General features: G+C 38.6%; 1 protein-coding gene across 2 annotated transcripts; it reads right to left on the bottom strand.

The window, feature by feature from the left end:
- Positions 1-586: 586 nt before the first annotated feature.
- LOC127658108 (probable nuclear hormone receptor HR38) lies at positions 587-23,552 on the bottom strand. 2 transcript variants are annotated; one of them, XM_052147211.1, is made up of 9 exons: positions 23,250-23,552; positions 20,241-20,393; positions 19,249-19,330; positions 15,568-16,412; positions 10,231-10,360; positions 9,216-9,379; positions 8,777-8,973; positions 5,550-5,728; positions 587-2,177 (listed from the first exon to the last, which is right to left on the bottom strand). In XM_052147211.1, the coding sequence occupies exons 3-9, from the start codon at positions 19,310-19,312 to the stop codon at positions 1,906-1,908; spliced, it is 1,851 nt and encodes a 616-aa protein (XP_052003171.1). In that variant the 5' UTR covers positions 19,313-19,330; positions 20,241-20,393; positions 23,250-23,552; the 3' UTR covers positions 587-1,905. The 2 variants fall into 2 exon arrangements, with proteins under 2 accessions (XP_052003171.1, XP_052003172.1); XM_052147212.1 differs by lacking the exon at positions 19,249-19,330.
- Between the last annotated feature and the right edge of the window lie 13 nt (positions 23,553-23,565).

The following is a 23,565-nucleotide window of genomic DNA, read 5'->3' as shown; positions in this document are numbered from 1 at the left end:
ACAGAAAAACAGTTCTGATGCTTTCAGACTTTCACACAAAAACAGTCCACACAGAGGAGGACAGAATAAACACGCTTTCACACAAATAATCAGAAGTTTTTTTATGATTTCAAAGTGCTGAACAGAGCCTCCAGTGAACCAAAGAGGAAAAAACTAAAACCAAAAGAGACATTGAAAAACATGTTTTTTTTTTGTTTTTTCTTGTTTTCATGTTTCTTCTCCAAAAAACAATGCACAACTTGTACCACAAGATTGGAAAAAGCTATCAGTTAAAAACACTTCAAAATATTAGTTTTGTATTGTGTGTGTGTGTGTGTGTGTGTGTGTGTGTGTGTATATATATATATATATATATATATATATATATATAAATTTGTACTTTCTCATCTGTTCATACTGCTGCAATGCACAACTTGCACCACAAGATTTGAAAGAGCTATTACATAAAAACACTTCAAAATATTAGTTTTGTATTGTGTGTGTGTGTGTGTGTGTATATATATATATATATATATATATATATATATATATATATATATATATATATATATATATATATATATATATATATGTATGTATTTATTTATATAATTTGTATTTTATCATCTGTTCATACTGCTGCCGTATGGTAAAGTAAGCGAAAACGCCTAGTCAGTATGTGTGTTCAAGCCCTTGTGGAGCCGGCAGTCTTTGCAAAATAAATACAAGCAGAGGCGAGGACAAAACCATGCATATAATCCTTTTTACTTTTTGTACATATAAAAGACATTTTTGCAACAATGTTCACCATTAATAAATGGCGTAGACAATATAAACATACAAAAATGAGCATGAAAGCGGAATGTTTCATTCCTTCCTTTGTCATCTCTCTGCACCTGTATAACTCTTCTGACTTCTCTTATCCTCTTTTTCTTTCATTTAAGTGCTTAAAGCCTGTATTGTACTTCTAATCATTTTAGTCCTTTATCCTACCCCTAATACAACTTACTTTTTAATTAATTATAATAAAAAAAACTATATTAATTTTAAGTCTGTTGAACTTCGTCATTAAAAAGTTAGTGCGCAGACCGGCTAAAATCTTCTCAATTTGAAACCTTTACCTTACAAGGTGAGTCTTAGTATTAAAATAATTTAGAGTTTGAAATAGGACTGGAACGCACACACACTCTCTCTTTCTCTCTTCGTTTACAATAGCACTTAGTAAATTGCACATGTTTGCAGGTTTTTGGGGCATGATCAACTGTGATTCTAGACATTAATGCACTCTTGTCGTTCTGTCTGTGTCGAAAGCCTCCCTCAGAGACACTCCTACGTGCTTTCACACAAACATCCAATTTGTTTCTGCCAACGACAGTTGATATGTCATAATCTGGCAACTGAAGCTGGCTTTTTGGATCTGTGTGTGTGTGAAAGGACAGTTTGTGTGCACTTGTATGTCTGTGAGTGTATGTTATTGATAAACACAACAGTTGAAGTGAATTACGGTGGAACATTTGGACTGCCAGCAAATGAGCCGTCAAGTCTGCTTACACACAAACACACACATATGCACGCACACATTCTTGCACCAATAATACTTCTGACATGACACACTGAGCTTTAGAAATTGGTCGCAGCCATGCTCTCTTTTCCAATGTCAGTCATACAAACAGCTCAAATCCTGCCTTGTATCTTCACTATCAGGCACAGAGCAGAAATTAAAAGCGCTTATATGATCGGTTTGTTTTCTTCCTCCTCAGATACGTTGTTTTTGTCTCGGTGAGGATTTGGGGGACTCATGGGAAATTGAGTTCACTGTCTATTAGCTACTGGCTCGGTCTCTCAAAAGGTGAGTTTATAGCCGCTGTGGGCATGTCTGAGTGAGCTTTTGGGTGTGTTAGTGGTGTGCAATAGTGGGCGTGGTCATCAATAGGGTAAGGTGTCCAAAAACCTATCGATGAGCGGTGGGGGTGGGACCAAGTCCTCAAGCTTCAGGTAGAAGATCCTCTGCAAGCCTTGTGTGCGCTGAGATCGAAGCTCAGCCCTCAAGCCGAGCACAGCTCCGACAGGGAGTGGAGCCTTTCCGGCTAAAGCCACACCTCCAGCACCAACTGAGCTCAGATGGTCTCGCAGGCAGCAGACTAGTTTGGATTGCAGTTCCTCCACTTTCTTGGGTTCCTTCAGACCAGGACATTGTTCTAAAGCAAGAAGGAGAGATTGAGAAAGATGCTGAGTTAACTAAATCTGTTAACATCTCAGTACAACAACTTACTTACAACAACTACACTGGCCTCTCTTTTGTGAACATACACCAACTCAATTAGGTGTAACACCTAAATTGCATAAATAAACACACACAAAAAAAAAAACACTTTGGGATTTACCTAAACTAATGTAGAAAATGTTGAAGGATTATTTGGAGCAATTAGTAATCAAATTAAATTAGAGCCCTACACAGTTCAGTTCACCAATTCAGTTACCCATAGCAACCCTGCAGTCCCTGAACACCACTGGCATATTAATGTGAGATTAATCTATGACCCCATACATATATACACAAGCATGTCTTCATTCACCACATGGCCAAAAGTTAGTGGACACCCTGTATATGCTTGTTGAACATTAATTTCAAAACTATGGACATGTACAGGGAGTTGGTTCTCCTTTTGCTGCTATAACAGCATACAATCTTCTGGGAAGGCTTTCCAATAGATGTTGGATGAGAAGATTTGCTCTGATTCAGGCACAAAAACATCAATGATGTTGAGTGATGTGGCCTGGCTTTCAATCCCCATTCCAGTTCATCCCAAAAGTGTTCAGTGGGATTCAGGGCTGGGTTTTGTACTGGCCAGTCAAGTTCTTCCACACCAGACTCAGTAAACCACTTCTAGCTGGTAGCTGGTGTTCCAACCATGCTTTTTGTCTAGCTTAACTAGCATACTGGCTGACTGACTTCACCAGTTAAGTTTTTGCTGGTGAACAACATGGTCATGGTCCATCAGCTAGCCCAGCACCAATCTAGCCTAGACCAGTGTGAATCACATTCTGGTTAAGCTGGTCTTTTCAGCATGGTATGTGTATGTTCCAAATGTGCCCACAGTCGCTGCATTGTCATTGCATTCAGCTTGCATCCTCTCTTACTCTCACTCTTTTTTTCAGTTGCTTTCTCTCTCTCTCTCCTGGGGGATGATCGATGGTGCTCTTTCACCGCAGACACTTTTAGAGGGTCGATAGACTGAGTGGAGAACTAGAAAGTGGGGGACAGAGAGAGATAGAGAGGTAGGGAATGGAGGAGGAGAGCAGAGCTCTGCTGAGTAGCGCTCAATTCCTCTACGGAGTTAAGTGCTGCTCCATAGGGACACACACATACACATGTTTCTCTGTAGATTGTGGCAGAGAAAAGGGTGGGCATTGGGAGCTGGATGGAGGGGTTAAATTGATGGACAGATTTTTTTTTTTTTCTTCTCGTCTCTGCTATATATTTTCTTATATCTTTTGAAAAATGTTGCATTACAAATGAAATTAACCTGAATAATCATATAATTATTGTTTTTATAAAGTGAACTCTTTCCATTTCTTATTCCAAAATACAAAGAAAATCAGTCAACTGATTTATACATTTTTTTTACACCTTCTCCAACCCTAATTTAAAATGCAGAGACAACTTTAAGTAAGCCATTTGTAGGAAGATTCCCCTGATTGTTGAAAACACTGACATTTAATTGTGGAGTAAAAACATTACTCTGATTTGAGATAATCAAAAACAGTCTGATATAGCAACATAGCTCAACCAATGAGGTGGCACTATCTGTTTGGCTGACCAATGGACGATTGAGTGATTGTTTTTGCAATTCTATTTAGTTACAGTAATGGCACAGAAATTACATACTTCAACTTAAATGAAAATAATGTTTTTTATAACATTTTTGGCTTTTTTTACATTTCACATGTTTTTACCAATAATGACATGTTTGTTTACTTTGTGTTTCTTTGAGTTGCTTATCAGACTGCACTGTGAATGTATTTGTGTGCGTGTGACAGCAAGTGTGAGTTAATCTGTATATAGGTCAACCTACTGTTTAGCCTCTGTGTTAATAATGCATGGCAAGATTCAAGCACCTGCTGACCCAAACACACACACACACACACACACACACACACACACACACACTGTCCTACTCAATAATCGACTATCTCCACCTGTGCTCTGAGAGGACACACGTACAATCCTCACACCATCTCTCGGTCTCTGCTGAGTGTGTGTATGTGATTAATGGGTATTATATCTGCTGTTCAGGTAAACCTAATCTCTGTCAGCACCTGCTTCACACCTGTGGTCACTGTGACAACCACTAGCAACTGGACAAAAGGAGTGTAAAGATGGGAATAAGAGAACGACAACAGCCAAAAGGAGATGGGAGGAAGTGAACATGTTGGAGTGCAATGCGTGGAAAGCATGACAGGACAGGGATTACTTGGACACACAACACTTCCTTCCACATGGAAGTGTGTGTGTTTGAGTGAGGTTGTGCTGGAGATAGGTCACAATGGTCAACTAGGCATCCATCACCTGACTACTGTCCAACATACAATAGCTCAATTAGCATGCTGACAGGTCAAATCTAATCAGAACCACATCTGCATATTTAACCCCTTTGATGCACTGCCGCTGTAATCGTACACATTCAGACTGACGTCTTTGGCCATAATGGCACGTTTTGAGGTACTTTTGGAACATACCACAATAAGCGTTGCATTTTAAAGATGGCATTGCAAGAAACACATTGTGGAAATAGTAGAAATGCGCCTCATGACCCCCATATCCTGTTCCATTCCATTGTGCTCAGTATATCTGTTTTTAAATCAACCTAATTATATTGGGCTTCCGTAAAGGAAAATTCCCTATTAAACACAAGTTTAGCTCAATCAACATGTTGATAATGACACAAATTAATTTAGACTCATTCCTCCTTTTCTTTAAGAAAAACAAAAATCAAGGTTCCAGTGAGGCAATGGAAGTGAAGGGGCCAATTCGTAAATGTTAAAATACTCACTGTTACAAAAGCATAGCCACAAGATGTAAAGAATATGAATTTGACATGAATTTTGTGTAATAAAATGGCACACTAAACAATTATATACACTTTCTATGTAAAGTTATATCCAATTTTACAACTTCACTGTCTTGACGACGTAATGCCGTAAACTCTAAAATGACTGTAAAAACGATTTTTTTTTTTTTAAATAACTTAACAGCTCAAATAATACATTCGTTTGAACAGAAGAACTGATGCATGTGCTTTTATAAAATGATAAGCTTCACATATCTGCCTTTCAACCCACCAAGAATTGGCTGCATTCACTTCCATTGTAAGTGTCTCACTGTAACCCAGATTTTTCCTTTTTAAAGAAAAGGAGAGATGAGTCGAAATGTATTTTTGTCAATTGAGCTTAACTTGTACTGAACCCGGTGATTAGTTGACAAGTTGTTAAGACAACCCATGAATAGACGATATTAAAATTTGTAGTTTTGCACATGCTTAAGGTATGCATTTGGGATTGTGTGTTACCTGTGAGCAGCACAAGGGCACATAAGCAGGAGAAAGCAGGCAGGTCTAGGTTGAGACCTTGTAGGTGTGCGCTGAAGTCACGGATGGAGTCCAGCCACTCTCCAAATCCACGCAGACACTGCAGGCGGTGGAGGACCAGGCCTGTACAAAACACAAACTTCTCTTCTACCAGCAATGACCTGAGCAAGAGAGAGGAAGAGAGAGAGAGAGAGAGTGGTTTAGTTAAAGAACTGTTGTTATTTATACTGTTACAAGGTGCTGTTTGAAGGCTTGAGTTCAGTCGCTGACTTTCATCTTTTAATTAATCAGCTTTTTTCTCGTTCCCTTCAGAAAATGTACCTGGTTCAATTTAGCATCGGTGAGCCTCTAATTTTCAGTATGTAGACACATGCTATCAGAACACACACACACACAGACTCAGCACACATAAACACTCTGATTATCACCTCCCTCTGATTCATGTGATGACGATCTGAGCTCTGATTTGCCACAGAAAATCTGTGTTTAATGCATACTGCACGGAAACACTTACTATAGCGACAAATGAAAGCCAGCACTGGGAAGCGCACATCAAAGATAGGAATGGACCTAATTATGCCAAGCGTTCCCAATTAAAGCTTTTAAAACATTCCTGAGATTATACTCTTTATTTCTCTCTCTCTCTCTTTCTCTCTCTCTCTCTCTCTCTTTCTGCTCTGTCCTTCACTGAGAGTTAGATGGTTAAAGCAGTGAAGATTTATCTTCGTGGTCACAGTGTATTCCAAGGTCGAAAATGTATTTGCAGTTTTATTGGTGGAATGAAAAAGTTGAGGAAGAACATTTGTGCATAATTACACTAAAACACCCAAACACTTTCGCCCTCCACGTCTCTCTCTTCATCTTCATTCACTCTCTATGCCTGTCTCACCTCTTCACTCTCAACCCTGCAATTTAGTACGAAAAACGTTCTCTCTATTTTTCCCGTGGAGTGCTGGCTTCTGCTGCATGAACTGTTCTTCATTAGTCCACACTTGCAAACAGGAAAGCACACACTCGTGTAGACAACAAGAGAGGAGGAGGAATGGAAAGGAGGAGGAATATTCAAGAGTCATCTTCTAGGCTACTTTTGAAGCTTTAAAGGGTAAATAATCAAAATATGTGCTTCATTAATGAAGACTAATGGTCTTAACCCCCTAGACATAAATGCATACATAGAGACCACAAACACAGGGCCAATAATGTTGATATATTATTATCTACCAGTAGTAAAGAGAAGAGAAAAAAAGACTGAAGATAAAAAGAAAGAAAAAAAAGAGAAAGAAAGGCCCTTACTATAGAGTAAAATTAACAACAGGACCATCAAGGAGGGAAATGCACACATTCCTTTTAAATTTGCACCAGAGCAAGTTCTTCTCTTTACTGCCCATTCATTCATTAGTCTCAATGTGGCATAAGAATGTCTGCATCTCTGTATGTGAGTGTATTTGTGAGTTTGTCCATATCAGATGCCATTCTCTGGTTTTAGTATGTCGTCTTTTCGAAAATGTTTGAAAACTGTGCATGACTTGAGCAAAAATTGTGTTGGTCTGCATCTTGAACGTTTTTGAGTGTATGTGACGTAAGGCTGAATGAATCCCCGCACTTACAGTAAATGAGTCAGAACCCAAGTCTGCAGCTCCCCACTGAGTCTGTGATGCCACCACCCACTACCCTCCCTCCCAGCACCTGCTCCTACACCATCAGAGAGGGAAGGAGAAACAGACAAGGGGAGGAAGGGAGGTTTGAGCACCAGAGCTAGTAAAACAGGGAGCAGCTGAGCTGTGACAAAAATCCACTTCCTGTTAAAGCAACATCAGAATGTCACTGAGTCACAACACAAACACATCCACACACACACACTTTTAGACTGGATTCAAACTGTGATTTTATTTAAAGGGTTCGTTCACCTAAAAATGAAAGCTCTGTCATTATTTATTCACCCTCATGTTGTTCCAAGCCCACATGACTTTATCTCTTCTGTGATATCTCACTGAATGTCCAAAATGTTCTTTTCAACACAATGAAAGTGAATAGTGACCATTGATCTCCCAACTCCCCATCCACTTTCATTGTAAGGAAAAGAGTAACTTGGACATTATGCAAGATCTCTCCTTTTTTCATTTTTGTGTGAACTATCTCTTTAATGGATGCAATTGTTAGCAATAGCAGTAACATAGAAATGTGACATTCCATTCTGGGAATGTAATATCAGTTATGTAGTGAGAACTGTATAAAACAGAGCTCTTTCTGCCACACACAATATCTGGGGGGAGGTGGTCAGGCTGGGCCTCGAACCAATAATCTTAAATAAGTGAATTCCACAGGATCTTCCACACAGTGTCCATAGTAACCTTACAGTGCTGAACAGAGAGAAGGACCACATGCTTACACACGTATACACACAAACTGATGATTCTTGTGATGTCACAATATAACCAACAGTGACTGCAGTATATTGTACAATTTAAATCACACTGTCAGTGAATGGCCTTTTCATAATGATACTTTACACCTCATGCTAACTTCACAGTTAGTAAGAAGGACAATCAACACTTGTTAGACATCACTAAAAGCAAGAGAATGAGAATTTTGACAGTTGCTATGAAATACTATGTGTAGATTTAGAGTGTAATCTATGACTCTCGTTACCACCTACAACTTGCTGTTCTGAAGAGACCTGAAAGTTACTTTTATGGATATGGACTATATCACAGAAAATATTCTCTGTATTTATGATGTATGTTTTTGTGTAAAATGTCAATTGAGTACTTTTGAACTTGTTCAAAATCAAAGTCTTTCTTGTCTTTTAAAGCCTGATCAGTCTTTTTAGAAGCAATCTTGGTAACTACCTGTACATCAGTATCTAAAAGCAAAACAACACATAATATGTTATCATTTTATGTCAAATGTTTCAATTTAGTCCGTTAACTAAGAATGAATATAATAATTATTAACTAAGAATAGATTTTTAAGAAATAAATCATGTCACAATAATAAAAACTAAAACAACAAAAACAGGACAGGGACATTTTTGGTGGACAGGGATTTATGTCACTTTCTTTTCCATTTTTGCCCTGGGTCTGGGTTAATTTCTGATCCTGCTGACCAACCCCCTTGCCAAAAATAGATGACCTGCACTATATTAGCTTGTGTGAATCTCTGTACATGTTGTGTATTGCACAGTGAGATTTGTACTTGTTTTCAATTACCTGTTTGCAAGGCGAAGCACGAAGAGCTCTAGGAATGCAGAGTCAATGAGCAGGTTCTGGTCATCATGGTGAAGCTCAGAGAATCCAGGCAGCCGTTCGGCCCAACAACGCGTTGCCTCCATGGAGCCGGTTAGCACTCTGTAGAACATCTGGATCTGCTGAGATTCAGAGAGACCCACTGGCTCCACCGAACTGAACTACATGAAGAGAGAGAGAGAGAGATGGGAATGCCACACAAATCACAATCACTAATTTCAATGTGATGCCAGTATTAACCCTTTGATGGATGACATTCACTAGAAATATAAATATTATATTTAATGTTTTAAACTAAACAGCCTTTGTACCTTTGCAATTAAAGGGTTAAAGGGTTCTTTTTAAAATGAAGCTAGACTGATGTAATGGCAAAATGATTTCCCAAACACTCAAGCTCGTGTACCTGGCTGTAGTCTAGTTCTCGTGGTGTAGACTGGGAGTAGGCCCGCACTAATGCGCTGAGCAGGGTAAGAGGGGGTGATGGGGGTGAGGGCTCTGGCTGCAGTGGACTCTTTGGTTTAGATGGCAGGCGACCTCTCCTCCCCTTTAGGTTGTCTGTGCGCACCACTGTGCCAAAAACACAACAATACACTTTTTTAACAATGCTTTTAAATAATGCACAATTCTCACACTTGGTCCATGCATTTAAAACATCTAAGAACTAAATATTGCAATGCATGTAGGTGCACATTAACAAAATCTTTTACTTCACACTTACTTTTTACTTGCACTTTTTTTTGCTCTTTCCTTAAACTATTTCTAACTTCAAACTATTTCTGTGCTGGATTGACCAGTAGGGGGCAGTTGAATGCTGCATAATCTGCTAATAAAGGTCTTGGAGAGAACTGGGACCAGGAGAGGTGAGCTAATGTGAGATATAATAAGAACAGTGTATGTCTGTGCTAATGACCGGTCAGGTTGGATACGATTAACTAATGTGTTATCTTTTTGAATAACACTGATTTCATTCTCAAGTTCTTTAAGAATTAAAGGACCCTATAAACACATAGACCTGTGACTGTTCTGTGAGTTGTGTTATTACCGGCTCTGAAGCTGTTGATGGGCTGTGATTGCAGAGGTGAAGTATTGGCGGTAAACACCTCTATTATAGTTTAATTCATACATTCATACTAACCAACCAAACCAGCTATGTACCAAATCTCTATTAATGCATGCCGCTTCTTGATCATAGTGTGTGGGTTTGTGGGTTTTAAGTGATTAACATAAAGAGTGTCTATCTCCTATTCCGCCTGTCTCTAACCAGAGGTCCAGCTGAGGTCATATGCACCAAGGCCTATTGTGTGATAATTGGCCAGGCCAGATAATACAATGTTTATTAGAATCTCTTGTAGAAGTGGTTTGGTCCTTGCATCTGTGTGCACTATTTCTAGGTATATGTATGCATATGTGTGTGTTACCTTCTTTCACCATGCCTACACTGAGACACTTCTGGAAGCGGCAGTACTGGCAGCGGTTCCGTCTCCTTTTGTCCACAGGGCAGTTTTTACTGGCCAAACACACGTACTTTGCATTCTTCTGCACTGTCCTCTGCACCACAAACAATAAAAAAGGGAAAGAGAAGAGAGAAGATAAACAATAAGCTAACAGGTCTAAACATTCTATTTATTTAATTTGATCCCTTTTCGGCTAAAAAAAAAAAAGGTGGCTTGCAGGTCAAATTTTAATTACAATGAGAAAAAGCTCCAGCTCTATCAGGATAATTAGATAAAATTAATTTCCTGACATTCCTGGCCTGCAGGAGGGACAATTTTATTAGCGTGAGCCACTGACAATGAAGATCAGTGCAAAGTGTGCTGTGGCTGTTCCCGCGAGACATCCCGCACCGCGTGATAAAATTTTTGTGTAACTCACGGGTCAGCTCATGGCAGCTCAGGGTTTTGGAGGATCATGCCTCTGCAAAAGCCCCCAGGGAGTCGTTTTCTCCTCGGCTGGAAATGTGCGATTATTGCTGACCTTATTAAAAATCAAAACGGTCAGCAAGCGCTTCTGCCGTCTAGAAGAGGAAACAACTTAACACAAGCTCTATGCACGACATGCTAAGGTATAGAGATCAAGGGCACGTGCTACTGCTGAGCCAAAAGATGAAGAACTTAAGTGAGAGCAGTAAGTTGTATGGTGATTATGACAATATCCAAAACAAACAAAAACAAAACTTAAACAAGCTACAACTGCAGTCAATTTAATAGTCCTAAAACTTAACTTACATCAACAATGCCAGTTTCATTTTGAAGTTATTCAATTAGCTAGGCTGCTAGCAGTTGAAAACAGAAACAGAAAACATAACCTTCATGATGGTCATCTAGGTAAGACTTTCATTATCATTTTTTTGTTTGTTTGTTTGTTTGTTTGTTTGTATTTGTTTCTCACCCACACCTATAATATAGTGTCTGAACACATGGATTTAACCACTGGAGTTATATGTATTACTTTTATGATGACTTTATGGGGAACTTGGAGCTTCAAAATTTTGGCACCCATTCACTTGCATTGTCTGGACCAACATTGCCGATATATTCTTCTAAAAATCTATATATGTGTTCTAAAGATGAAAGAAAGCCATACACATCTGGGATGCCAGGATGGTGAGTAAATCATGAGAATTTTCATTTTAGGGTGAACTATCCCTTTAACTACTGAAGCTAGAAATTAGTTTTTAAATTTTAAATGGTCTTTGTTCTTACATACATTTTCAGTTTGTAATGCTTTCAATAAATACAGATAATACTAATCTTGATATATATAGCTGTTTCCAACAGATGTAAATTAAATTAATTTCTGTATGCACCCATGCTTCCAAGAAAGCTGGAATTTTCACATCAGGTGAAGTCAAAACTCCCTCCCACACAAAAGTCATCCATGCTTTGCATGTTCTCTTATATTTCAATTAAATTGGTTGCAGAAAAGGTAAAACTACCAGAGTAGTCAAAGTGGACTGAAATCTCAGTACACACCAATGCACCAACACTTAGAGGATTCTGTTCAATGAGAGACAGTTACAGCTAATGCTGAATTTACACTAATTAATTCTGACTTGATTTAAGATACAACCTGTGGAGCACAACATCTCAAAAGCACCCTGGGTTTAGTTGAAAATGAGCCTCTTCATCCTTTCAATCATACCATATGTACAGAGTTATTTGAGTGCAACTGTTCTAAACTTTATAGTTAGTTCAGACTGTGACAGATTCTTTCTGTCATTCACATTAAATGTACAGTCTGCAAACAGGTTTTATTGCTGCAGGAGCATGCTAGATGAATAGACATCTCGTGATTTTTATAAAATTAGATAAATGGCTTTATGTGTGACGGTCAATAGGTGACTGAGATGTCTGCTGGGTGAGTGCAGCAATTGTAATGGTTGATCTTTTTTTCTTTATTTTATTATTTGACTGGTAAAGGACACAAAAGGTTAGATTTTATCTTTAAAGGGTTAGTTTACCAAAACTTTTTAGTTCTGTAGATATTTACTCACCCTCATATTGCTCAAAACCAGCATAACTTTCTTTTAAAATTAGATGTTAATTAACTTACATTGTATTGAAAAAGACCAACATTTTGTCTTTTTGGGTTCCATGGAAGAAAGTTTCTTGAGTCAGAAACTGCATGGGGTAAGTAAATGATAGAATAATAATTTTTGGGTGAACTACCGCTTAAATTAACTAATTAAATTAATCTATCACTTTCAAATGCAGTCAGAAATGGAAAAATAAATCCACTCTACACAAACCAGAAAAACTTGTTACACTCCTTGATGTAAGACAAAATGAAAAACCAAAAATCTACCATCACTGCCTGACTACCATCATTATTTCATACATGCACACACACATACACAGTCATGGTCCAGTGCGCAGCGGGGTCCGTAGGGTTGGTAAAGACATGCAGTTGTGGATTCATGACATGTAACATGTGCTAATGGCCCTTTCGCACATTAAAACCCTTCGGGAACCTATATCCCCCTCTCCTCGTCCTCTCCTCCCCTAATCAGAGATGATCAGACTTTCTTCTCTCACCCTTCTCTCTCTCCACTGGGTAATTAGATGTGTGTGTGGCTGTTCAATAGGAGAGGTGGAACTGGGTCATTATTAATTGGTTAAGTGTGTGTGTAGTATGTGTGTTGCACACAGACTGTATATTGAGACAATGTCTTCTACCCACTCGTTCACTCTGTTTAAGGCAAGCTGTGTTCGCAAATAAAGTACATTTTGCTTTATTATTTTGGATATTAAGTGCTTTATTATTCAACACTCCAAAATGCTAACAGAAATACATTTATCTATGTTGATATAATCACTGCAAAGTGCTTGAGATAAGTTGTTATTCGGTTGCACCATTAAGAACATTTATTCCAGTGGGGTAGGTTGTGGATTTTGTGAATGAGCAAGCCTGTCCTTACCCTCATTAGGATAAATATTCAGAATAAAATTTTCTCACTCATAGTGCATTATGAGTCACTAAGCAAATTGCAAACCAAAGAAATGGTGAGAAAATAAGTGGAGAGGGGTTGGTGAGCAAAACAGAGAGAAAAGATTCGGTGCCGATATTTTATTATTTTCTGAAGCAGCAGAAGCAGTTGTATTCAGATGGAAAGTAGAGCTATAAGTAAAATTATTTAGTGCCGGTTAATGAACATAAATAAATTAAATAACATAAGCCGGGGAAAAATCTGAATAATATGAGCAGATAATTGTATGCACACCCCATTAAAATACATTCTATAAACGAATGTACTAGGAATTAATATGCATATTTGAAATTTCAGGGGGAAAAAATCTATTGTATAAAAACACATTTATGTGTGTTAGCTTTATGGCAAAGCAATACAGTGCCACACAAAACACTTCCTTGCATTAAGATTCACCTGCTAATATTTATATTGTGAGTTAATGAGTTGCCTAAGATAATTCAATGGTTATTGTGTTATGTGAGTTATTGGTGAGTCGGAGTGTGTGTATGCATAAAAATATGTATGCTGATTGTCTAAAACTTGCCAGTGCATATTTTTCATTGTTTGTGGATGCCAGTTGTGTGTGTGATTGTGTGCTAGTGTTGCAGCTATGGTTACAAAGCCTCGGGCTTACCAACCCATGCTTTTAATAATTACTAAATAAAAACTAATTGTGAAACTAATTGAAAAGAGGTATAATTTATTTCTGCACCAGACCACAGGCCATTTTCAATTATTTTAGCTCTGCCACACTCACTCCCTTTTACTTTCACTGTCAGTCTTTCAGCAATTTCTTTATCATTCACAGGTGTTTTTTTCTCTCATTTATAGTCTTCTCAGAGTTTGTTGAATTTTCTTCATTAAACCGGAGCAAAAAAATAAAACAAAATATTTATCACAAAATTTACCCCAAAACACTTTTATTTCCCCAATTATATCCATGTCAAATCTTTCTATTCTGGACTCTCTATTGTGTGTGTGTGTGTGTGTGTGTGTGTGTGTGTGTGTGTGTGTGTGTTCGTTCCTGGCTATAGCTCCAAGCTGCTGTATTTTAAGTGCGCCACCTCTCACTGGTCACCGAGGGAAACGACCCTCACAGGCGCCGTGGCAACCGCTGCTCAGACGATTTGTGAGAGCACTCAAAGACACACACAAACATTCACACGAAGTACAAACAAGCCAGTACTTTCATGAAAAGGCTGAGCAAACCTATGTCACAGTACTAAATCTCTGAAACTGAAACTAAACATTCTTTCAGGTTTTGTCCAGGAACGCAAATTATTTTCTAAACAACCTCAAATGCTTCTTGTTTAAAGTCATATGGATCGTAACACTACCACCCCCATACCCCCCACTCACCCACACCAATGAAAAATTAAATGCTCAAACACACACAGCTCATTGAAAAATAACTATTCACATGGTGGGCTTTAACCTTGGTTCAAACGCCTGCAGAGTGAGTAACAATGGTTGGTCAACCCTGAGCCTCACACTCAGAGAATGTGGTGTGATTGTTTTAGAATCATGTGAGGCTCTTCAGCCATGAGCTCTTTTCAAAGCAAGAACAAATCTAATGACCACTAATGAATACACAATTAACAAACACTACCCTGGACACTGTCACAGAGACAAAAAAAACAAACAAAACAAAAACCTACAGATCAACACATTCAAAAAAGTGCAACCACTAACACTCCTTTTAATGACAGACATGCACAAAAACAAACTCATAAACAAGTATACACAATAGGACATGCACTACAATTTAAACACATACTGAGAAGTATGCTGCTACATTCAGAATTAACTGCAAGCACCCACATATCAGCTTTTCATAATGGAAATGTCATATTTTGGATCACAATACTTTGAAAATTTCAATGGATCAATGGGGAATCCAAATGAGAGTTTCCATTCCGACAAGTGTTTCCTGAATGTTTCAACTGACCTCACCTCTCTGTGTTCTAGCTCACTTGTTTGGTCAACAGCCCTGTGCTTTTCAGGTCCAAATAGTGGTGAGGGAGTTATATTGTATGCTCTGCAGTGTAATCTTAGAGATAGTAACTTAATGCTCTTTGCTTCCAATCCTTATATTTACATAAAATGGATTGGTATACATTTGTATTGGTATGTTTTTTCATTATCAGTACTAATGACAATGATGTAGCCTTATATTTATTGAGAGTGGATGGGATTTTTGAGGCTAATGTTGAGGTGAGAACTATAAAAAAAGATTGAGTAAATATGTACTGTATATTAACCACACTATTGAATGCTGTATTCTTACCTTAAAGAAGCCTTTGCAGCCCTCACATGTGCGTACACCATAATGCTGGCAGGCCGCGTTGTCTCCACACACTGCACAGGTTCCCTCTCCAGAGCTGGTGCGACTGGGTGACGATGGCAAACTCTCTCCCAGCAGTGGCGGGCACGGACCCATGCCCAGAGAGCGGAACGCCAGGCCACCGTGCTTACCCATGTTCAGTGGGTACATATGTGAGTGTGTATGGGAGTGTGTGTGTGAGTGTGTATGTGTGTGTGTGTCCAGGCTATGTGGCACATGTGAAGATGAAGACGAGGATGAAGGAGAGCGTTCGGGGCGCAGTGGAAGGCCTAGGGCAGTGTCGTAGCCACTGGTGGAGGGTGGAGCCGTCTGCTCATATAAATGAGGGAAGCGCAGACTCTTCAGTGGGCCTTCAATCAGGCAGGGCTGGGGCACAGGGGGAAGACTGTGTTCATCCCACAAGAAAGAGCTGCTGGATTGGCCAGGGTGAAGCGGCGTGGGGGGCGTTGATGGGGGTGACTGCTTAAAGTACATAGAGCCTCCAGCTATGGCCTCATCAGATGGTGCCATGGGTGGGTAAGACTCCTCCTTCTTGATGATAGAGCGTTGATGAGGGAGTTGATAAAGACAGGATGGTTTAGGCTCAAATCCTCCCTCAACAAACACATTAAAACTGGGCAGGGATGTGGTGGCGGCAGCCGCGGAGATCTCCCCCCCACCAAGCTCACACTTCGTGTAGTCTGTCGCCATGAGGTCAGCAGTGTAGTCACCATGGTAACCAAAGGACTGGGTGGAGTAGCTGGACCCATGAGGTGCAGGACCATACTGGGCCTGAACACAGGGCATGTCTACAGATATGAGGGGAGAGGAAAGAGACTTAATGACTGTTAAATTATGCATCTTGGCTGAATTTCTACAGGTGTACAGAGGATGTGATGTCAAACATTGCATTTCAGCCCTGTTCTGTTAGTACCAAGTTAGTAACCATTCACCTGGAAACATGGGTTAGGCCATGAGCTGGTGGGCACACATGCAAAAAAGACACACACCTCATTCCTGGCCTGTGCTCTCTCAGTGTTACAAAGAACAATTGAATAAAAATATCTGATTTACTCTTAATGAACATCTAAATTATTGCAATATCTCCTTTAACCTAGTTCACCCAAAAAGAGTTTCATTTTGGTCTGTTCTCACCCAAAACCTATTGGATCCCTTCAGATGACATTGATTAAACCACTGGAGTTTTATGGATTACTTTAATGCTGCCTTTATCTGCTTTTTGGAGCTTTAAAGGTCTGGCCACCGTTCATTGGCATTGAAGTGACTTACAAAGCGGAGATATTCTTCTGAAAATCTTTGTTTGTGTTCTACAGAAGAAAGAAAATCATGCACATCCTAACCCTAACCCAGATGGCATGAGGGTCAGTAAATGAGAGAATTTTCATTTTTGGGTGAACTAACCCTTTAACGTTCACAGTTATGCGGCCTTGCTGGATTTGAATTTCCCACCACTTTTGTGAGCAAACACAGTCCAACCAATGGTACACACATACCTATACTTGAATTGGCAAATCATTCTTTAATTATCCATTACAGCTGTTATATCTAATAAGTATAGCTGTAAACATGCAAAACTGCACAAAATATACGCACACCATTTTCACCATCTCGTGCTCGATGGAGCATTGCAAGAGTGAGTCAAACTTTGTTACACCACCGATATCACAGAAAATACCCTCTTATGTGTGCACATAAGATTAGCACTTCCTTCCAAATACTTTTACTAATCCAGCTCATGTCTCATTCTCAGTTGAAACTTAAAAAATAAAATAAAAAACTACCATTTACATAGGCTACTTTTTTAACAATTAGTAATTTATTCTCTGTTTGATAAAAAAAACTATGATATTCTATCACAAATGAGAACATTTTTAATGATTTGTTTTTACTTCTTTAATTAAATGTGCACAAATAAGCACCTGTTGAAATGAAAACAGCTAACTAAACGCAAAGAGGAACTCCCTTGTTTCTGTTCATTTGTAGTATTTCCTGATCCAGCACTGCGCTCCAGGAAAACCATATTACCAACGCGCTCTCTGAGTTATATAACCTAATTGTGCGCCTTGACACAGCTCTTAAGTGCATAAGTGTATCTATGCATAGCTACCGGAGTCCGTGTGTTTGTCATTTGTTTGCTTATTGTCCTAGGTGGGGAAGTGTACACAGACCCGACTTCGGATTGATGCTGTCACGTAGTGACTCCTTGTGCCTCCAACACGTCATGTGTGTTTAGTAAAATCAGAAGGCTTATCAATTATGAACGCCTCTTTACCTGCGATGACACGGACCGGTGTGCGCTCGCCTTCCGTTTCTTACGCACATCGCAGGCTATGCACACAAAAGCATATTGGCATAAAGCATCATGGATAACAACGAGTTTAATGTCAGTAGACGTTTCTGTCACACCACTGGAATCAAAGGATAACGAGCGTTATTTACGCACGTGAAGAGATCTATTCCTCTCTCAGGAATGATCGACCTTTTCTTCTCAAATTGATGGCCTTTTTTAACAAAAAATGCAGCGCAGGCTTTTTTTCTTTATTTAATATATATATATATATATATATATATATATATATATATATATATATATATATATATATATATATATATATATATATTATCTTTTTTTCTTTTTTTTTTTTTTTTTTTTGCAGATAGGCTATTTATAGCTGGCTATAATAGCTGATGCTATTTTGGTATATTCAGTTTGAACATTAATGAACCTGTTTGTGGTATTCCAAATTGTGTAGGCTTATTTTAGAAGTTGTTAGTCTTCTGTAAAAATGCAAGATTTAATATAAAAAAAAAAAAAAAAAACGAAAACAGTAGGCTATATACAGTATATAGGTTAGAGGAAGGCGAGTGGGACAAGGTCCGACCACTTTCATCGTCAGACTGACGGAGACATAGTTTGAGTCTATCTCGTGCTGGATGGAGCATTGCAAGAGTGAGTCCAACTTTGTTACACCATCGACATCACAAAAAATACCCTCTTATGTGAGCACTTAAGATATGCACTTCCTTCCAAATACTTTTACTAATCCAACTCACGTCTCATTTTCTATATGAGTTTTTAAGTAGGCTATTTGTTTTGTATATTCAAAAAAGGTGTCACTAATTTCACCAAACATAACTTTGTCATCCAGCGATAGGCACAGATATGATAAATCTGCTTTTGAACAGTTTTGGAATTCGATGTGACATTGTTAAGTGCAAATGTGGCATATAACATATTTAATTATTATTTTTTGGACACACTTAAAGCCAGCTCAAATTATGTACGGCTAAGGCAAATCCCAACACAGAAAATACTTGTATGTCTATATCTCATGTGCATCTGTAGTCGGTTTATTTGAGCACATGCATGTGCAAACCCCACAGCATGTAGATTAGCAACCTCAGGTCCATCTTTCATAATGACACGGATAATTAAGTGGAAAACGCGGACATAACAAAGGGGGAAAAAATAAAAATGATAAAAAATTCTAGACCACATAAAGTCATACTGAAACGAAGTTTTATATCTCTAGTGCGTGTGCGCGTGCACCAAACAGATAGCCTCACACAAATACACACGCAGGCTTTGAGAAAGCGCTTTAGATGGATGAAACAATTTCTAACCTCGAGGTGTGCATTTTAGATGGACAAAATGCAGCTGTTCCAATAACTGTGATCGCTTGTTCATTGTCAGAGTGCCATAGATCTAACAAACAAACAAAAAAATCAACGACATAAAATACATAAAGAAATAAATGGACAAATGACACGCTTTAAGCATTAATTTGGTCTTGAAGTGAACATTAATCAGTTGAACAGGCAGTACAACACATTTGCGCAAACCACACTTTCACTTTCCATAAAACAAGACAACACAGAAAATGTATTGCAACAGAAGCACACGAGGTTGCTATCGGAGCATGGAGAAGACACTGGTAGAGTGGATGTATAAAATTAAACAGCTATAATGAACTGGAACAGAAACTCATTCTTATCTGCCAACAAAACAATGTATATACGTCCAACCACAATGGCTTTTAGACCGGATTCAATGCAATTTTGCTGAAGAATTTGGTGCAGAACAACGACAATAACTTGAAAACTGTTTTAGTCAGTTCTGAAAGAAATCCTGGCCTATTCCAGTAAAGGCAACAATTACAAACTCGCTCACGTTCCACCAGATCATTTAGCTTACATATAGGCCAACCTACTATTAAGTCATATGAGAAAATTATTGCACGAATTATACAGACCAAAAAAAAAAACATTTTTTAAAAATAAAAAAATAAATCTGTTTTATTTATTTATTTATTTTACATTTTTAGACGAGCAAAATATCAATTTATGGTCCGGAAACATCCAAGCTTCGAAAGTCTGAAAGCCAAAATATTATAGGCCAACATAGCTACTTTTTACCGGCATACAGGTTTAAGAAAAGATACAACCCCATTATTTATAATAGCCTACTAAGTGATTAAAGTAAATAACAAGCCTAATGTGAAAATAATACGTTTAAATTTGCACTAATATGTAAGAATTAGTTTAAAAATGGAACACTTATAGGTTAAAAGCCCTCCTGAGTGGAGTGAGATTCTATGCAAAGTGTCTTATGGTACCTGGTTGGCCTTTTGCTCGCTGAATCGTGGTCTGTTTCTCCAGTGGAGGCTGCACGCGTCGGGGACTCGGGGCTGCTTCAGCACAAGCGGCGGTTGAGGAATCCGGAAGCCGGGACTCAGACCTGGGCTGCAGGCGCTCTTCCGAACCGGAGTCTGAGCACAGGATGAAAAAGTTCACATGAAGAAAGTCACACAAACAAAGACTGTAGCCTACTGTCAAAATGATAAAGAGAATCACGCTGGACTTTCTGAAACTACAGGTGGATTACATTTATTTTCACGTCAGAGAGCAAGCCAACGTTAAGAAGTCTTGAACTATTATTAAAAAAGCAGACTATGTGCTCAGGCTCCACCACTGGCTTATAAGTCTACTATAGTCTAGATATTACGGTTTAAAGCCACTTTAAAACTCCGACACGAGTGCATGCAAACTAAATGAGATGCATGAAGTCACCAAAAAAAGTCCATTGACATTTTGCTACATATTCTTAAAAAAAAAATATATATATATATATCATTCTTAAATAGTCCTATAATAAAATGTTCAAAATATGTAGTACATGTGAAAATAGCTATTTCAAAGACACTTGTAGCCTACAGGATTTTATTTATTTATTTTTAATACGAATCTGCTATGACCATATAGATAAGCGGCTACTTTGTCTACAGAAAAAATAAAAATGAAACGTTGACATCAATCCTAATCGTAGCATTTTGACACCAACTATAATACAAATATGGAAACCACACGAACAAACAGCACGCGAAAATGTATGAAAGTCAAAATGTATTATGGATTTTAAGTACAAAAATAATTTAGGAACATGATCACACAAAATATCAACAAATGGGATATTTCTTTTTTTTCTTCTTCTTCTTCTTGTACTGCACGCGAGCTTGGAGACGCATTCTGTGCGTCTGATAAAAGATTTACCTTACTGTTTTCGTTCCTCTAGCTCAGAATAATGCCAGTCTCCTCTCAATAGTGACGTTATTCACCTGGGCACTCAGAAGTCTGACAATCCCCGTCCTCGGCCAAACAAACCCGAGAGCGCCACCGAGGAGTTTTTAAATGCAACTAGCGCCCCCTCCCTGACAGATGCGCGCTCACACAAAGTCAGCCCTAAACACTGTATGTGCATGAGCACTAGCCTAGGCTACAGCTTATCTCAACCTCAGTTAGAGAGACCCCAGAGACACTCTAGATTTGGGAAAAATACGACTGCAGGAAGTCATTTAGGACTTGCATAAAGACCGAAATATAGCCATAATTGTTTTTATTTTGAATGACCTTAATGGCTCAAGTTGCTCTGTTCATTATTTTTAATTTATTACGTTATTTTTATCTTTCTTCTTCTTCTTCTTCTTCTTCTTCTTCTTCTTCTTCTTCTTCTTCATTATTATTATTATTATTATTATTATTGTACAATCATTTGTCTTTTGAGGTAGGCTACTTGTGATTTTGACAGAGAGAGTTTAATTGTGTACGTCCGGAGCCGCCGGTCGGTTTGTGCCCCGGTAACCTAGAAAACCGCGAGAGAGCACTGAAGCACGCGCTTTGTTAGAGTCGCTCCGTTCAAGATAGAGGCTTTCCAACAAACACACAAAAGAAAGGAGGAGAGTGGAGATAAAGGAATGGAAAAATACAAGTACAGTAAATTAGCTGGGAGAACGGGATTTGACACCCGTCGGGACAGAGACCTGGGAGAGAGGCAGAGAGACTGTCTTTCTCCAAAACTGCTTTGGCGGTCATGTTCTCCCTGCCCCAATCTCGCATGCTCGAGAAAATAACTTTTGTAACATAACTCAATCACTTCTATTTGGAGACTAGCGTCTGAGCGCTGATCAGTAAATTATTGTAGCCTATAATCTATATTGGAGGTGGACCGTCACTATTCATTGCCACTTGCCAGTATTTTTATATGAACCACCAATGAAATACAAAATTACAAAACATTTTTGCAGCAAGCCATATAAAGGTAGGCTACAAATCGATGAGACCTGTCATCATTGCACATCACAGTCTGGTTTGATTGCAGCTGAACTGAAGTAGGTTATATACGGCAAACAAACCGTAACTTTGTTTTAAAGCGCAACAAATGTGCGTGTCACGTGAGTTTACCAGAGCCACACTTTCATTACTAAACATACGAATGTAAACACCACTCGGAACACACTCAATCACACTGTATACATTTGTTTAGAAAATTTCAAGAAACACTTCATGTCAAAAGGCATACCCCTAATATTCATTTATAAATATTTATCCCCTCACGAAAACATTGTCGAGTAAAAAAGAGTGATAGAGTGCTAAACTGAAAAAATAAACTTGAGCTCATTGATAACAGCTTTTCAGTTTTTGCAGATTTACACAATTACTGTTCATATGTGTATTAGGCTATGCGTGCGGATACAAGATATAATGATTGGAGCTATAAGGTCTCATTGAAAAGCAATATTGACGAGGCAGGCAATATCAAGTCACTGAAAGACTACTTAACGCAGATACTACTGCAAAGAATTAATAAACATTTGCATAAAATCAGTTCAAGCTTCCGAGACACACTGATCTTTGTAACGGAGCGCGTGCCACTCTCTCCGTCTATTATAGGACGCATCTCACGAGACTCTCTTCTGGCCCGGCGCGAGCTATCAGCGGTTTCTCCGGGGTGAGGAAGAGGCATCCCATTTCCATGACAACCAGAGAGAATATTACAGCTTTCGCAAATAAATTCTGATTCAGTCCATCCATCTGCTACAGAGACATCGCACACAAAACGGCTTGTTTTGTTTTTCTCGTTGACGACTGAACATTCAACAGGTTACTAAAGACAAAAGCGGTCCAGAAAGTTCTCAATAACATTAATGTCATTGCAAAACATATGAACATACAGCGCAGTACAAACTACACAGATCAGACCAATCATGTTCTTTATATTTTCACATTACCTGCGTAAATTAGTGATTTATTTTCTCAATAAAATTTGTTAAAATTAAATTGCCACTTACTTGCTTTCTGTTGAGGTTCCGTCTTTACATAAGTTTTTAAAGCCTTAATAACTCCTTGTGCATATCCAACATAATTAGGCAAAACCCGAAATTAGTGGTTGAATGAAAGTTGAATTTATAGTCGCAAAAGTTGCTGATTTTTCATTTAAAAATATTGTTTGATTGATTTTCCTCTTCGCTAAAAAGAAAAAAGTTCTCCGTGGTTCTGTCAGCTCCACTGTTAAAGTGTCGGCGTTAAGAACGGAGAGGATGCGCTGAGCTGAAGTTGCAATGTGCCTTTGTTTATGTGGCGCGCTGAGCGAGAGAAAGTCTAATA

The sequence above is a fragment of the Xyrauchen texanus genome, chromosome 17 (assembly GCF_025860055.1).
Source record: "Xyrauchen texanus isolate HMW12.3.18 chromosome 17, RBS_HiC_50CHRs, whole genome shotgun sequence".
Taxonomy (NCBI): domain Eukaryota; kingdom Metazoa; phylum Chordata; class Actinopteri; order Cypriniformes; family Catostomidae; genus Xyrauchen; species Xyrauchen texanus.
Note: the sequence above shows the minus strand (reverse complement) of the source record. Positions and strands in the feature narration are given on the sequence as shown.

Coding starts and splice junctions, on each gene's coding strand:
- LOC127658108 (XM_052147211.1), bottom strand. CDS start 19,312: ATGAACAAGCGATCACAGTTATTGGAACAGCTGCATTTTGTCCATCTA. Junction 9,380..10,230: donor TGTAGGCATGGTGAAAGAAG/GTAACACACACA, acceptor TTTTTGGCACAG/TGGTGCGCACAGACAACCTA. Junction 5,729..8,776: donor GTGCTTCGCCTTGCAAACAG/GTAATTGAAAAC, acceptor TCTCTTGCTCAG/GTCATTGCTGGTAGAAGAGA.